The 16,768-nt window shown below is 40.5% G+C and overlaps 1 protein-coding gene across 4 annotated transcripts in view; it reads right to left on the bottom strand.

Annotated features, from left to right (window-relative positions):
- The window catches only part of LOC147419295 (alpha/beta-Hydrolases superfamily protein), a 149,097-nt gene extending 142,698 nt beyond the window's left edge, over positions 1-6,399 (bottom strand). The window contains exon 1 of one of the 4 annotated variants that reach the window (XM_086505412.1): positions 6,184-6,399. In XM_086505412.1, the coding sequence (XP_086361538.1) occupies positions 6,184-6,371 (188 nt within the window). In that variant the 5' untranslated portion in view covers positions 6,372-6,399. The remainder of the gene's footprint in view (positions 1-6,183) is intronic. The other 3 variants (XM_086505409.1, XM_086505410.1, XM_086505408.1) reach the window with 3 other exon arrangements.
- Positions 6,400-16,768: the final 10,369 nt, after the last annotated feature.

Raw genomic sequence — 16,768 nt, 5'->3', positions numbered from 1 at the left:
TGGAAAATTCTGAATTCAAATTCCATAAGGAACATCATCCATCTTATCAGCCTGCCTTGAATAATAACTTTGTTAATCAGAAACAGAAGAGCTTGATGATCCACATAAAAATGGAATAACTTCCCCAATAGGTAATGCCTGAACTTCGTAGCGCTAAAAACCATTCCGAGGGCTTCTCTTTCAGTGGTCGTATAGCCTTGTTCAGCCTGACTGAATCTGCGACTAGCAAAATAGACCGGATAGTTTGTTCTGCCATCTGGCTGAGCTAATATTGCCTCCATTGCCAATCCTGAAGCATCTACATGTACATGAAAAATAATATCCCAATTCGGTTGCCCAAGGGCTGGTTTACTAGTAATGGTTTTTTTCAAATTTTGGAAACTCTCCTCACACTCAGCAATCCAATTGAACTTACTGGTCTTCTTTGTAAGCTCATATAGTGGTACTGCTTGAGAAGCAAACTTGTATACAAATCTTCTATAGAAATTCACATAACCCAAGAAAGAACTCAACTCTGAAGCAGTTCTGGGTGCTTTAGCTTGCTGGACACACTGTATTTTGTCATTGGCCATCTCTATTCCATTGCGGGAAACCACATGTCCTAGTAGCTGTCCCTTCCAGACCATAAATACAGATTTGAATGGATTCAAACAAATCCTCTTCTCCTGACAGCGTTTAAAAACCATCTCTAGGAATAGAAGGTGTTGTTCCTCATCTGAATAGACAATAAAGTCATCCATAAAAATGGCGAGGAACCGATGAAGAAATTCATTAAACATCTCCATCATACACCGTTGAAAAGTAGCTGGTGCATTGCACAGGCCAAAAGGCATCACCAGATACATGAATGCTCCCCACTCAGTGATGAAAGTGGTCTTGGCCCTATCTTCAGGAGCGATCTGTAACTGGTTATAGCCGCTATAACCATCCATGAAGCTATACATCTCCTATCTTGCGATCTCATCAAGCAACATATCAGTAAACGGTAAGGGAAATGGATCCTTAATAGTCTGGGCATTTAGTTTCCTATAGTCGACACAAACTCTTAATTTCCCATTCTTCTTAGAAACAACGACTATGGGAAATAACCAATCACTGCTTGCTACTTCTGTAATGAACCCAGCCTTGAGAAGATTATCAATCTCCTCCTTGACCTTCTTTGCATCGTTGGGTTTCATCCCATATCTTTGCAATCTTATTGGCCTAGCATCCGGTTTCAGAGGTATTCGGTGATGACAGACTTCAAGATCTACTCCCTTCAAATCTGTATGTTCCCAGGCAAACACATCTTTATAGTTCTGGAATATTTTCCGTGCCTTTTCCTTCATTGCCAGTTTGAGGTGTTTGTTGACTTTGATCATTCTGGGATTTTCCTCTGATCCCAGGTTCCACTCCTCTACTTCCTCATCGTCTGGAAGCAACCAGTTTGGTCCGCCTCCTTTTCGTTTGGTCGATTCTTCAGCGTAGTCCCAAGAAGGTCCATTCATATCTAATCCAGTGGGTACTCTTCAGAACATACTGGTTCTTCCATTATACCAGTATCAGTTGGTTCCTCCATTCTTCCAGTTAGCTGAACTGTTCTTTCCCCTGCATTGACTTCAGTAAACTAATCAGGGAATTGTCTCTTCTGCTTGTCAGCTTGCTCTTTGTTCAGCAGGATTGCATTCAAATCGATTTCTATCAAAGGAAATATGTTCATAGCTGCTAGCATTCGCTCAATTTTCTTGGCTCTATATTTCTGACACAACTCCTTCGGCCTCAGTTCCTTTTTCCAACTCCTTTTTCCAGCTCCTCGTGTTGTTGGTCTGGATTTTGATTCTGCCACTGGCCCCTTCTATGGTCAAAGTTTGGTTTGCGTAGTCATGAACAGCATGTGCTGTTCTTAACCATGGGCGGCCTAGTAGCATTCCATATGCTCCCTACACATCCAAGACTAGGAAACTGGTTTTGAATTTCTCCCTCCCAACTCTTATCTGCATGTTTTCAATCATACCCGTCGCCTGTACGACTCGATGATCTGTCATTCTTACTTTGAATGGTATTGGTTTCATGTTAGTGATACCCATTCTTTGTTGAAGATGGGCTCCCATTATGTTGACTCCTGCTCCTCCATCCAGTATGACGCTTGAGAGAGGTTCCCACTGCTTCCTGACCTTGTAGTCTACCTGAATAAGTGGAACTTCATCATCCCGGACAGCCGTTAGATCCACTGTTCTGGCCTCTGCCTCAGTCTTCCTACGTTGTCTGATAAAGTTGGCTACCTCAGGCAAGGTCTTTCTTATATCCTCCAGCTCTACATTCAGCTTCTGGATTCTATCACAAATTCACATGAATTTCCTCTCGCTCTTAGTCAGACTGATTGTCAGAGCTTGAAGAACTGGTGTCTTCACACTGCCATTCTTCTTTAGCAGTACTTCTACTCTTTCCATCCACTCCCATTTCATCAGCTAGTCCATGTACTACAGCAAGCATGGTCTCTGTCATGGCCGGTACTGACTGATCTTTATCAGTCGATTGGGCTGGTATCTTCTGAATGACTGTAGCTTCGGAACTTTCTGGCTGCTCTGGCAGCTTCTTAGCTAAATCCTCTGTGATTTTAGCTGCTAGTTCCCGCTGCTCTTGCCACTCATCTACCACCTTTTCTTTACCTTTGGCCTCCCAAACTTCCCTTTGTTGAGCCCACTTGCTGCTGTTAGGATTGACTGGTACTTCTGAAATGTCTAGAATTTCTTCGATGATTACTCCCTTGCTCCTGGTAACCACCCTGACTGGGACTGGCTCTGATGCCTTAGCCTCAGTAGCAGTCGTTATCGGTACATCTGGACATTGGGCTACAAAATGACCATACTTCCCACAAGTATAGCAATTCATGCTCCTGGTCTGGAAGTTGTCTCTTCCTCTTCCTCTGCCCATTCCTGGTTGGTATCTGCCACGTCCTTGACCAGTACCATTGGTACCTGGTCTTTCCTCTTGAGCTACTTTGATTGGTTCTACCTTCACTGGTTCAGTGTAGGCAACCACTGATAGATCCTTTCCTTTCTTAAAATGGTGAATTCTGATGCCACAATTATTCCATAGGTGACCAAAGGCCTTGTAGTAGGTACATTGTGGACATTCATTGGAGATGTGGTCCTTGGATTTACATCTTGAACACCAAGTCTCCATCTTTCGGACCGGCTGTCTTGTGTAGCTAATTTCTACAATCTGCCTAGCCATTTCTTCAATCTTCTTGGTCCATGATCCCTTCTTTGATTTCTCCTTTGTTCGTTCATTCGAGCTGCTCTCGGAGCTGCTGGACGTTACACTGGAATCAGAAGCTTCAATAGCCGAGCTACTGCTACTTGTCCTTCGCTTCTTGTGGCTCTTCTCTTTCTTAGCCTGCTGTTCCAGCTTTAATCCTCTTTGGACTAGGTCATTGAATTTTTTTGTAGGGACTGGTACTTCTTGTTCCCTAAGGTTCTTGCTTCTGAACCCATTCAGAAACCATGCCCTCAATCTCTTCTCAGACGGCGGTTCTTGCAACTGCCTGGTCAGTTCTTTTATCTTTTCTACATAGCTGCAGACTAATAAATTCCTCTGTTTGATCTGATCCAATTCACAGAGAATATCCTCGTCCCCTCGATTGTCGGAATATTCCAACCTGAAGGCCTTAAGTAATTTGTTATATGATCTTAGCTTGCATGCAGGGTAATGGTAATACCATTTTCTCGCTGCCTCCTTCAAGGTTTGTGGAAAATATTCCCCGCAATCATCTTCATCAATGTTTTTTAGTTCAGCATACTGCTCGAAAGCTTGTATGTGAACATCTGGATCATCCTTTTTCCCTCCTTTGAATATGGGAAAGGAAATCTTCAGGGAAGCTGTGTAATCATTTCGATTACTACTGATCCCACCACTTCTCTTCTTGGCTTCAGAATGACGCTTGGGAGCCTTCTTGCAATTGTCAGTGTCAGCATCCCAATTAATCTCTGTCTCTGTCTCAGTCTCAGTATCTTCTCTGTTTTGTCTATTAGAAGTACGGTGACTTCCCTTTCTGCCCTTGATATGCTCATCTCTCTGGCGAGACTGAGAATTCTTGGAACTCTTTGCCTTTCGTGCTTCCCGTTCTGCCCGTCGGCGTCGAGAATGACTGGAGTGCTGTGAGTCCTGCGCCTCATCAGCCTGACTATGCTCCTCCTGAGCCTCAGTGTCAGTCATTTTCCTTGCTTTGGGTCAGACTCTCTTCCTGACTCCTCGGTAATGGGATCCACACGAATGGTAGATTTCCGGCCACGATTGGATTTTGGTGCCATTGCTGAAAACTTCAACTGGGAGAAGAGTCTTTCAGTCAACGAGCTTCAGCTCGAGCCACCGTGATCGCCAAAATGGAATTGGAGCTGATCTCTTGAGACAGCTAATTCCAGTGTTGAAGGATTTCAGCTACTAGTGTGGGAAGATTTCAGACAGCAGACTGGACAGAAATCAGAGACTAGACTGAAATGTGGATACTGAAATAAGAATCAGACTTATAGATTGGAATAAGGTTCAAATTCAGATTCAGAAGACTGGACGAGAAGTAAGTATCACTGAAATATATGCCATGATTGAGATTACAGATCAAGATTACAGCGAATATGATTACAGAGGGAAAGTACAGCCGACAATACTGCCACCCACTGATGCTCAAGTACAATTATAGCCCAAAGCGCTAATACAAGTGATAACAATTGCCAACTCGATAATAATGTAATGGGCCCTATTTATACACTTCGGGTTTACTGTAGTAATTACTCTAGTAATTACTAAGTAATTCGTTGCCCATCTGCTAAGAACACGTTCCCACATGGTGATTATCCAGCCGTCTACAGTTACTTAATAATAAGTGACGTTTTAGCATCTTTTATGAAGTTCGTGGAGGCTCGGTAAGAACTGCTCGACCCAGCTTTTTCTTCCTATATAAGAGACCCAAGAGGTCACATCCTAAGCAAGAAGAAGTACCAATACCGGTAGTACCCGCAACACAAGTACCAACAGCACCTAGCATTTCAGTCGAGCACGACCAGCGTTTTGGGCAGCCATCTGCCCCAGCACAACAGAACAAGCTCATTGCCATCTTCCAGCAGTACCCAACATCAGTGATTTCCATCATCAACCCAGCAAATCAGCTTTTAAGTAGCCTCACAGTCGCAGATCAAGACCAATTCAACGATTTCAACCACGCATTAGACCAGTGTTTATGCATCCAATCCACAACGTCAACGCTTTCAACAATACCCTCAGCCAACGTTTTCCCTTGTACAGCCTAGGGCTTGCGTTGTTGGAACTTGGGGGGGCGTCAGTACGAAGTACCATTGGTATCAAGTATCCATCTCCATCAGCATCCAACATAAGCATTCAACCTCAATAGCAGATCTTTCATCGCCAGTACCTCGTCGCCTTCATTAGCTATTGCAAATCCCAATCATAGAACCCTTAGCGTTTTCAACATCCTGCCTGAGCCTAGTAGTACCAAGCATCTACAGCAAGTACCCATCAGCAAGGACCATTGTATTAGCATTTGTGCAAGTCAATAAAGAAAGTACTTGCTCTGGCAACAGAGCAAGGGGACCCTTGAGGGTGGTTGGGACCCGATATGCCGGGTCGTCTCTCTTTTCTCTCTCTCCTTCACTATGTCTGGTTCAGTTTCTCTTTTCAAGTGAAGTAAAGTAACCATGTGTTTGTGCGGAGTAGTAACACCTAAATCCTTAAACTCTTCCATTGCACCTGACACTCCTATTGGAGTTTGAATGAAAAGCTTAACTGCAACTTTGCTTTCTTCGTAGTTCCTCATCTTGCTCACACCCAGACAATCATCTTGCTCCTAGAGTGAGTGCAAAATTTAGCTCTTTTCAAGCTCTACAACTTTGTAGAAGAAGTGGAAAGCTACTAATTCTGAGATAAGGGAGGTCAAGAGAAGGGATGCTTGCTCTACACTTTCATTTTACAAGAAACATGGTTTTTGAGTTGGCTTCATAAGTGACAAATTCAATTCTGTGTAATAGCCTATAACTTAAGTGATACCCTTCGTGTTCTCTGTCAATTTACAATAGAAAAAAGTAAGGACAATTTTGTGAAACTTATAAGAGTATGAACTGCTATGAAAAAAGCCCACCAAGCTCGCTCGCTCTCTCTCTCTGGTGTTCGTAAAATACCGCGCTCTCATACCTGCGGAAAGAAGACGAGGAAGAGGCGACGACTGCTGAACAAATGGCTCCGCTTCTAAGAGAGATGAGTGGAGCACGCAAATGCTGGGCGCGGTAAATACTACAGCGCAACACTTGTGCCATAAGGCTCACATTTGAGAGCAAGAGGAAATGGGAAAGTACACATATCATGTATTTACAAGTGTACATTGTTCTGCATTACACCCTCGAGGGGCAACCGTGGGAACCACCCCCTACTACCTTCCCCGCACTGATGGTGGAAAGAAAAAAAGGGAAAGTACCACCTCTATAATTGTATAATATTCTTAATAAATCGTTCAGTTTTGCAAAATTTCCTTTGGAAAATCTCTTAGAAAAATAGTGTATGTTTAGTAGAATGATTTTTCAACGAACAATTATTCAACTTGAAGCACCAACCGACACAAAGCAACCAAAGACCTAACATTGAGAGCTGCCCAATGGGGGTCATACAATATTGGTACCAAGCAAAACGCTTAGAAAAGAGGCATGTAAAAAGCAAGTGTCATTTGAAGGCACACCGTGTGGAAGAAGTAGCAGCAAAATCTTTGAATTGAGAGAAATAGCTAACAAAGTAAAAAGGGCATGTCTTCTTCAAGTCCCATGTGACTCACTTGTTCTTATACTCTTGTTGTTGGTATCAAATGGCATAGGTATGAAGTGGACAATAAAAACATGAAGCTTTAAATAATGTTTCATGTTTAAAGTCTCTGTTAAGCTCAATCAAGCCTCAAGAAGTCTCGACCTAAATAACTAGAATGGATCCTGTTTGCAAATCATTGCAAGGAATCCATTGACTTTCATGCGGAGATTCATGTACAAACTCCATGTGATAGGCTGATAAAAATTGTTGTGCAAAGACAGCTATTTCTCATTTTCATGTGGATGTTGGTGTCAATGATATGAATCTACATGTAAGCAGTGTTGTTGCAGTGCTAACATGTGTAGTCATACAAATGAAAGAAATCTCAAATGGAGAGTCATGTGTACTCCGTTATTTCTACTAAATTGGATGTAGATAGTCATGCACATGTTGCCAATGTTGACCTTACTATGGGTCCTATTGATAGTGATTGGAATTGTTAAGAACCCCCATGTCATAAGAAAGAATCAATGTCACATTTGAACCAAACAAAACCAACCCAATTTCAACTCATTAAACATAGTGTTTCGATGACACACACCCAGTTCAAAATATCCATAACCCCTCTAAGCCTTTAGTATACGAGCACATTATCAAGATGTTCGTCCCCCAAGCTCACACCAATAATGTAATAAGTAGAAAAGTCCATCTCATAAACATGCATATCAGCGCAACTATAAATCAAGCACATGATTCATTGCTTACAACCCTTGATCGGATCACGCTCTAGGTTGATAAAAGACCACTATCATGTAGAGGAGGTGATTGTTTAGGACCTAGCATCTCCGATCAATATTTTTATAAACATTGTTGGACCTAATGTGGATCATACATGCGCCTGCCACACCTTAATTGGTAACCCTCCTTCAGAGACCCAAGTCAAGATAAAGAATGTTGACTCAAATTGCCTCAAATATAAGAAAACATTTAAGAATTTGAATGTGTTTTCTTTTAAAAGGTTCTAGATTTGAAAATACTCAGCAAGGCTTGCTCAAAGTTCCAACCATTCAACAAATGGAAGGCCCCTAAAGTCGCCCCTAATACAAAAAGTCATCGTTAACCTCTATTCTTCGCAACAAATAAAATAGAAAGTGCAATTCCATATTAAATTGTAGAGGGCATGGTCATTACACATGAATTTTTAGATTTTCTAAAGATGGATGTGAAGACTTTTCACCCTTGTGATGGTCGAAAAGGAAACCTTCTTGGATATGGGGTTCACAAAATACTAAGCAAGTGATTTCCATCACAATACTTCAGAAAGACCAATAAGGAGTCAATTAGATTAGATGCACTTGCACAGTTCAACATATACTCTCAAAAATATATAAACAATTGGGAGATGCATGAGATCAAAGCAAGACAGAGTGTGCTCAATTGATTCCGAGAGACAAACACTTGATCCTTGAAAATTCAACTATACCCTCAAAGAAGCTCAGTAGAGACTTGCCTAAGACCATTGAGCCCAATGCTTATAGAACCTAAATCTTGCATAAAAACAACTATGCATGTTCTTAATTTTTAGGACTTTAACAAGGTATTGCCTTGCTATCTAGACATGAAGGTGAATTTTTCATAAGCCAATATAACCCAACAAGGATTATTGCATCAAATTGGCCCAATTTTTGCAACTTGTGATGAACTTGGCCACAAATACCGTTGAGAGTCGACTCACAATGATACAAGTCAAGAGAACCCACAATTAACCACACGCACACCTCTTTATAGCTCAGTAATATACCTTGTCTCTCTCCTTTTGCTTGCACGCGCGCACACACATATGCACGCACGCACGCATGCACACACACCTCTTTATAGCTCGGTAATAGACCTTGTCTCCCTCCTTTTGCATAAACACACAAATTATATTATAAGAAATTATCAAAGAAGATGCATAAACCCTCTTAAATTGAGTCAAAACCAACTATTGAGTGGCATAAAATGGTAACCATCTTTTTGCAACATTTTTCAGCCTACTCAACGTCCTCTTCCTCATATGTGTATATATTTTTCTATGCTATTAAGTTATCTAGAGTAAATTCCCCCTCTTCGTTTAACCTTTGTGGCGACACATACATTGTACTCTTCTCAAAAATGTCACCTTAGTCATATATTTATATTACCACCCTTTTCTTTTTTGCTTTGAAAATAAAAGTAAGCATACAATAACCAACTATCTACCCCCAAACTTTCTTACCTCTTGTGAATTAGTAGTAGAAAAATAATATATCCATCTTCCATCCCATATAGATAAATTACCATGGAAATCAACTCTCCACTTGTCTTTACCAAAGATTATGGTCCCTCTCTACAAGTCTTCTATGCCCCCTACATAGGTGGCCCAATATCTCTTAAGAATATACATATAGTTTTTCTCTTTTCAAAAAGACTCCAATTGTATATTCTTTTCACAAGAAAATAATATTGGGCCCTCCTCTATTTGTTTAAGCATCATAGCCTTATGAAAAAGCATGATTCCCCTTGGATGCATACAAGCAAAGGGCCCATACAAGAAGACTTGGAAGCAAAAGGTTCCCTAGCCTAGTGTGGACCTTCCAAACCGAATTCCTTGGTGCATGGGCATGAAGAATAGTCCAAATTCATATCAAACATGTTGATAAGGTCAAATTTGCCTTTTGAAGCATGTCATTCCGAGCTACAGGTAAAACGTTATGGTCAAAATAGTGTCAATCTGTCAGATTCGCAGCAAAGTGGAACTGTAAATCAAGTAAATCAAGAGGGTGAGATCTTATTTTTCCCCTACTCATCTTCTAGAAGAGCAATGAGTGTTCAAGGTGACTTGCATGTGATGGGACCAACCTAAAGATGCTTTCTAAATGCCAAGACAGACAAGTTGAGATACCCCGCAGGAGCCACCCGTAGGGCCTCATGGTGGGGCCCACCTACATTATGCACCCCTATGGAGCCTTCACGGTCTAAAATGATATTTTTGGTGAATAAATAGTCCCTTTTATGTCCAATATTCAATGAGTGGTCAAAGGACACTTAATTAGGGCTAATCACTTACCCTAATTAAGTGTAGCATAATCCCACTCCTACACAACTATAAATAGCCCCCCTTGGAGAGACTCAAGGACACACACCTATATTTTCAACTTCATGTTGTTTCTTGATCAATAGTAGAGAAAACCCCAACTCTCCCTCTTTCACATCCTCCCTCCTAACCCTCCTCTTTGGAGGAAGTGCAATTCTATCCTCCACTCTTTCTATTCTACAATCTCTTACTCCATCAACCCAATAAATCATTTGTAGCACCTCAATAACTTGTAAATACATCATGATCTCTCTCATGGTTATGTAATGATCATCAAATCATCTTCAAAACTTTCAAGTGTCGCAATTCGTGATGGTTAGCCAGTGTCTGTCCTCCCCTTAAAAGGTGTGCGAGAAATCAAGTAAGTGTTCTATTCTCAATTTACCATTGGTTTGTTTCTCCACACTTATTCAATTGGTCTAAAGAAATTTCTCACTCCAACTCTCTTTTGCTTCATTATATACGCATGTGGCTACCTCTCATGGTGATTTTTATTTGTGTCACGACATTGCATAGATGGAGCTGAGCTCTCTATGCAAAGTGTGTTAGTTTGATGTAAGTGATTCTCTTGTGTGTTTGAGAGGCAAGTCTTGTGCGCATGGTTTTTTTATGAGTGCTTGAGAGAGGAGGAGTTTGGATGTATTATGGGTATTCTTATGGGGAGAAGGTGAATGCTATTCCACAAATTGCATATTTCATTTGATGCACGGCATTGGGTTGCATAATCGTTGATGGTGTTCAAGTGTCCAAAGTGTATATAGAGTAAGGGGGTTTTCAAAGTGTGTTACTTGAGTGGGTGAGTGCAAGTGTTATTTTGATTGGTTTCCTTCTCCACTCCCAAAAGAAGGTGGTGCCCCAAGTAGTGTGCGTACCTCTTTACGAACATTTTGTGAGGGTAGGCCCATTGGTTTGGGTTTAGAGGCCCCATTTCAAAAAGCTCGCCCTCACTATAGATGGAGCATAGACCTCAATAGACTCCTCCTCTCTCACTTTTCAAGAATTCACAAATTGTATCATAAGAAACTCTCAAACAACACGCATAAACCCTCTCAAATTGAGTCAAAACCAACCACAGATGGAGCATAGACCTCAGCTATTCCTTTGTCTTTGATATCCCCTCTTCTTTTACGTGCAAACCAACCCTTGAAACTATTCATTTTTTAAAAGGATTTTTTCACTAATAATGTTCATGCACATTTAAGTGGTCATTTTATGCATATCTCTAATTTGGAAAAGAAGGCAAAGTCTATGAACATTTCATAGTATCAACAACTGATGGCATGCAGCATCTTAGCCACCCGTCCCCACCTTCTTTCATCATCATCAAAGGTGGATCTTAAGATACTAGCTATATAAGCACAAACGGTGACATCTATTCTCGATTATTTATGACTGCTAACAGTGCAAGAACATTTTACAAAGGTCATTGATAACTTTCTTGGGCCATACCTGCTTTTAACATGAGCAGAGAGCCAGCAAGGATTCCTAGCCGGTAAGTGTAGAATTATATTTTTTTGACAATGATTACAAGTGATGTCTCCATTTACACCTCCAATTCCATGAAATATTCACTCTCATGCATACAATGGTTATTAGGTAGTCGAACTTGGCTTTCACGATGTAGTTCCATTCACACCCCTTTGTATCCATGCTTAACAACAAGTTGCATTTTACAAGCACTTGATCTTGTGTACTTAACTATCCTTAGCTTCTCAAGTTGAGTTTACTGCCCTTTTTAAGTTTAGCTCTCTCTCTCTCTCTCTCTCTCTCTCTCACACACACACACACACACACACACACACATTATCACTTTCTATGGGACATCATTGGAACCCTTATAATTTGTTGAGAAATATTTGAACACAATCGAAATAGAAAGACCATATATTGGAGACTTTGCTTCGTCTACTTTTTGGATGAAAGATGGACTACCAATAAATAGTATCTCAAATATACATCCATCAGCTAATAGACCCAAAACAATGGCTGTTGAAGTATGCATATCACAAATATTTCCAATTGCATATAATGCCTCTCACCTATCATTAGCATATCAAGATATATTGCATCTGATTGGCATGTTTGAAAACAATGGATTTGCTAAACACGTAATCACAAAACATATCACTAGATTTTTACAAAGCAACCATTTTCCTCAAGCACATATGACACCGTTGAGCTCATCAAGATACTTGGTGGGGGAATAGGTCCACTTAGTGGGCCTACCCCCAGCTAAGTGTATCTTACCCTAGGGATGGGGGAGGGCTACACACACACACACACACACAACACACTCACACGCACAATACACACACATTATCACTTGCTATGGGACATCATTGGAACCCTTATAAATTGCTTACAATTCTTCAATTATGTAGAGATCGATCGGACAGATGCATACACGTTCGGGCAAGGATAGCAGTGGTGGGATACCATAAGCCATTATTAACATGTTTTTAGGGTTTTTATGGACATTTTCAATAACAAATAATGCGGTGTGGTGCCAATACATAAAATTGGTCTAGTTGAGGGTTTTCATGGAAACTATATTTACTAAGATTTTTCTTGGGAACATGGTAGCATTCAACATGTTAAGTGGCCCCATGAGTTGTAGTAGCAACCAATTATACCTCAAATGGTTAGTTCAGTAGCCTCACTTAAATGTGGCAAGTGACTTTACTAAAATGGGGTCATATAACTTTGGGTAAGCAAAAATGCTTATAATCATGGGCGTTCATACTCTCTTGCACATTGTTCTATACTCTGTTAATTGCACAGACACATTCGGGCTCATCTTTGAGCACTGGCTCATCGTGCACAACACACTCACACTCCACTTGGGTGACATTAACAAAGCTCGTAGATGTAGATACTCCAAATGTATGCACTAAGAAAATGATGGCTTTTGTGAAGGTACATCTCCTTTATGATCTACTGAGTATAGCTTTCAATCTTGCACTATACCTCTAAAGGGAACACACATATAGGTGGCTATATGTAGCCACGATGCCGATTTGCATATGTGTATGGTATACACAAGGGAATAGTGTGTGTATTTTTAATGATTTGGTACTGTTTCATATTTCATAGCATTCATCGGATGCATCATAATGGGTCCGACTCTTTCTGTGATGTATAGGCAGACAATAATAATGAGGTATTTAGGGGAATTTGGAAATGGATGCCTGTAGGGTGGTGTAAAGTGACTTTTTCTATTCCAAATGGAGTGGAGCCCCTAATCCTATGTGTTTCAAATTTTTGCCTTGTCGGTTGCTTTCATGCTTGAACTACATCGTTAAGGATTAAGACACACATGTACGAATGCATGCAGTTGCAATGAGATTGACAATTTCTAGACACAAAAGAATGGGTGCGTATCATGCTTGTTTTTGGTATTCTCATCAGGTGGAAATTACATGCGTGGTCACCAAATTCAGAATGTCTCTGAACATTTCTGTAACACATGGCCAATCAATAGTGATGACCAATATGGGGCATGCAAAATTGTTCTTGTGGGTTTACCTAGTCCAAAAAGAGTAGATTTCTTGGTGCTGATGGGTGTGCTTTCATTCGTGAATTAATGTGAACACACTCGCACAATCTTGTATATAACAGTAATGATTGTTGATTAGGATTAGGTAAACATAACCAAGTAATGGTGACGGTTTTTTTTTTAGGCTTATGGGGTGGTTGCCTAAGGTTAGCTGATTCAAAACATGCAAAATGTATGAGCCTATAAGCTCATGAATCTGGGGTTGATTGGTTCCATACATAACTATATGCAATAATAAGTTGCTTGAGGATTCCATACTACACAAACTGTCGCAATCGGCTGATGGGTTTTTTATAGAATGGCTTGACTCTATCGGATACACACACCACACGCATACATGAATGCATACTTTTCTTGATGCAAGCATTAGATTCTAGTTTAGATGGCATCCTTTGGGTATTTGATGTGGGGTTGGATGTTGAACATTACAATAATCATTGGGTATTATTTTCTTTGACGCGGAAAAGCATTCTCTTTAAATGTGATCTTGTAACATTCCTTGGTGGTTTAACAAAAAAAGTGGTGGGCAAGTTTAAGCTGGTTATTGAAAAGGACTACATTTTACTATTTTCATTTGCTCATATACATGGAAGCTTCAACATATTCATAAGGTTATCTTGAAGTGATTTGAGACTTGTTGTGAATGGTTTATGGTGTTTTTTAATTTTCTTGAAAAAAAACAAAACTCTGGCAAAAGTAAAATAAAATTATAATGATTGTTGATTCTCATTAAAAGCGTACTTGTCTGAGACTAGAACCAAGCAAAATAAGGATGACTGCATGAATTAGAGTGAATATTAGCCCATAGAAAATGGGCAATCAATAACAAGTTACAAATTGCCAGATTGGAGCACAAATCACCAACAATAGAACCCTATAGGACTAGAGAATTCTTACCTAGAAAAGCTAAAGCCTCTCTCGAACCTATCATTGTAATTGATCATAAATCAAGATACTAGGGTGTTGTTCTGGGGGGTTTAACAACGATAACAAGTGGCGGGGTCACTTGGTACTTGTCTACCCATTCATTGTAGCTTATTCTAATAAGCTTTGATGTTTGGATGGTGGCAAGTATCGACCTCTCCTTCACCTACCAGGAGACACACCTACTCCTCATGGATTTCCAGTTGTATTTTGTGCAATTGATGAATCAATTCATAAATTTGTAGTGTTCGATCGAGTTTTCATATTGTGTATTTACAATTGAGTCATTTGTGAAGTCTGCTAGTTAATTTTGATAAAATTTGGTACAATTCACTATATGGTTTTGTAAAGATGGAAAAACAAAGCAAAGACACACACTATGTTCGAGACAATCCTTGGTCGGATTGTCACTATATGGTGAATTGTACCAAGCAATCAGCATGTACTTACCTTGGTGGTCCTTCATATCAAGTTGGATGGATTTCATCCTTGACTAAACTTGGCTATGTCGACATCAAGGACCTTCCAAATTCCACCTTGGGGACTCAATGCATATTGTCTTGTTTTAAAGGCCCTAATTTTCATAAAAAGTTTGGACTTCAAAAAAGAGGTCAGTTCAAATCACTCTTTATCTGCTCTTAGCATTGCCTCGATCAATGATTGGATTTCTCTTGTAGTTGTAGCGAAGAAACTTCCTAAGCTTCTCTCTTCTCTAAATATTTTCTTCTTTCTCCTTGTTTCATTGATTTCCAAGATTGCACAGACTTGGATTTCTACGTTACCTCCCTCCCCACTATTGTTAATAAGCTCTACCTCATTAACAATCTTCCTGATGCTCCCCTTGAAATCAATCATAATGAGAAATTTGTTAACCCCTTGCTTGACCTTGATCTTCTTGACCCCGAGGAAAGAGAATCCATAGCATCTCTAGCCATCTCAAACTCTGATAAAGCTCAAAAATCTATCTCTAAGGTTTTTTCTTATGCTATCCCTCTTCTCCCTCCTATGCAAGTTGAGCCCGTTGCCATTCGTCTTGATAGAAAACTTTGGGATTTTGAGCTCATCTACCATAGTGCCCCTTTTACTATCTCTGCTCTAGCTCTCTTGTGTAGCCTTACCCCTGAAGTGGTGGACCGATTTCAAACTTTAGCTCTTCAAGCCAAACACCGGCTTTGTTTTGATTTACCTTTTGATCTCCTTCAAGTCAAGCTCTCACATGTGGATTCTAACAAATTCTCCAACTCGAAGCTTGTCATAAAATCTAATCTCTAACCGAGCCAAATGATTTTCTCATATTAAATTGCTCATTTAATGTGGGAGAATAAACAGGAACAAGGGTTATAATAGAGACATGTGCTTATGGATCTATCTCAACAAAGGGCCAAAGTCAAAGGGTCCAAATGAGAGATGGTCTGTCAAAGGGCAATGCTATTATGGAGCTTAAAGACCTTAGGGTTAGCTTCATTAAAGACCTCCAAAGGTTAGTGTTAAAAGTCCATAAACATTAGGCAAGCTAGGGCTGTGCTTGAGGTGGGAATTCGACCCAAGCTTGAGGTGCTTGTCATGTTTTGCTGACTAAGGTGCTTGAGGTGCTTTATGACTAAGGTGCTAAAGGTGCTCCATAACCAAGGTGCTTGAGGGGCTTAAGGTGTTCCAAAAGTCAATCAAGATCCCTACTCGTGGGGGGGCGAGCCCTAATTGTAGGGGCATGAAAGAGCACACACACACCCTCACACAAGGCAAGTCTAGTCTAAAGAAGCAACAAGGACACATATCAATATCCTCTCCCATGTTACCCTTGTAAGGTACCTAAAGGCTATTGGTTGGCCTCTAAAGGATTCCAATGAGATTTTAGTTTATTAATTAATTGTTTATGCATTTGTTCAAGCCCTCTCTCTCAGAAGGATAAGAAGGACACTTGTCCTGATACTAGCATGGTTGCTTGATATGACTAAAGCATGTGACTGGCTAAGCTTGTAGGGGTCCAATCACATTGAAGCTTGAGCTACAAGGAGGGGTTGACCAAGGAAGCTAGGGGTGTGCTTGGGGGGTATACTCTCTCTCACACACACTCACAAGCTCATTCTTACTTGGTGAAAGTGCAAGAACTCCATCTCCTTCTCCAAGATTGTTGAGAAGTTGAGAGTCTACACCAACACTCTTGGCTATGGAATGCAAATCCAACCAAGAGCCATGCTTCAATGCTTAAGCTAGCCATCTTCTCCATCTTCATTACTATGCTTATGTTGTGCTAAGCAAGAAGAGTGATGGTAAGTGAGGAGCTATTTCTTTCTCATATCAATGTTTCTTCTTCCTCTTCGCTACCCTCATTCCCCACTAGCTCTCTGCACCTTTGAAGGTGTTTGAGGCCTTGGGACTGAGGCCATGGA

The sequence above is a fragment of the Adiantum capillus-veneris genome, chromosome 29 (assembly GCF_014529385.1).
Source record: "Adiantum capillus-veneris isolate H3 chromosome 29, ASM1452938v2, whole genome shotgun sequence".
In the NCBI taxonomy this organism is placed as follows: domain Eukaryota; kingdom Viridiplantae; phylum Streptophyta; class Polypodiopsida; order Polypodiales; family Pteridaceae; genus Adiantum; species Adiantum capillus-veneris.
The sequence above is the reverse complement of the archived record's forward strand: the minus strand, read 5'-3'. Positions and strand labels throughout refer to the sequence as shown.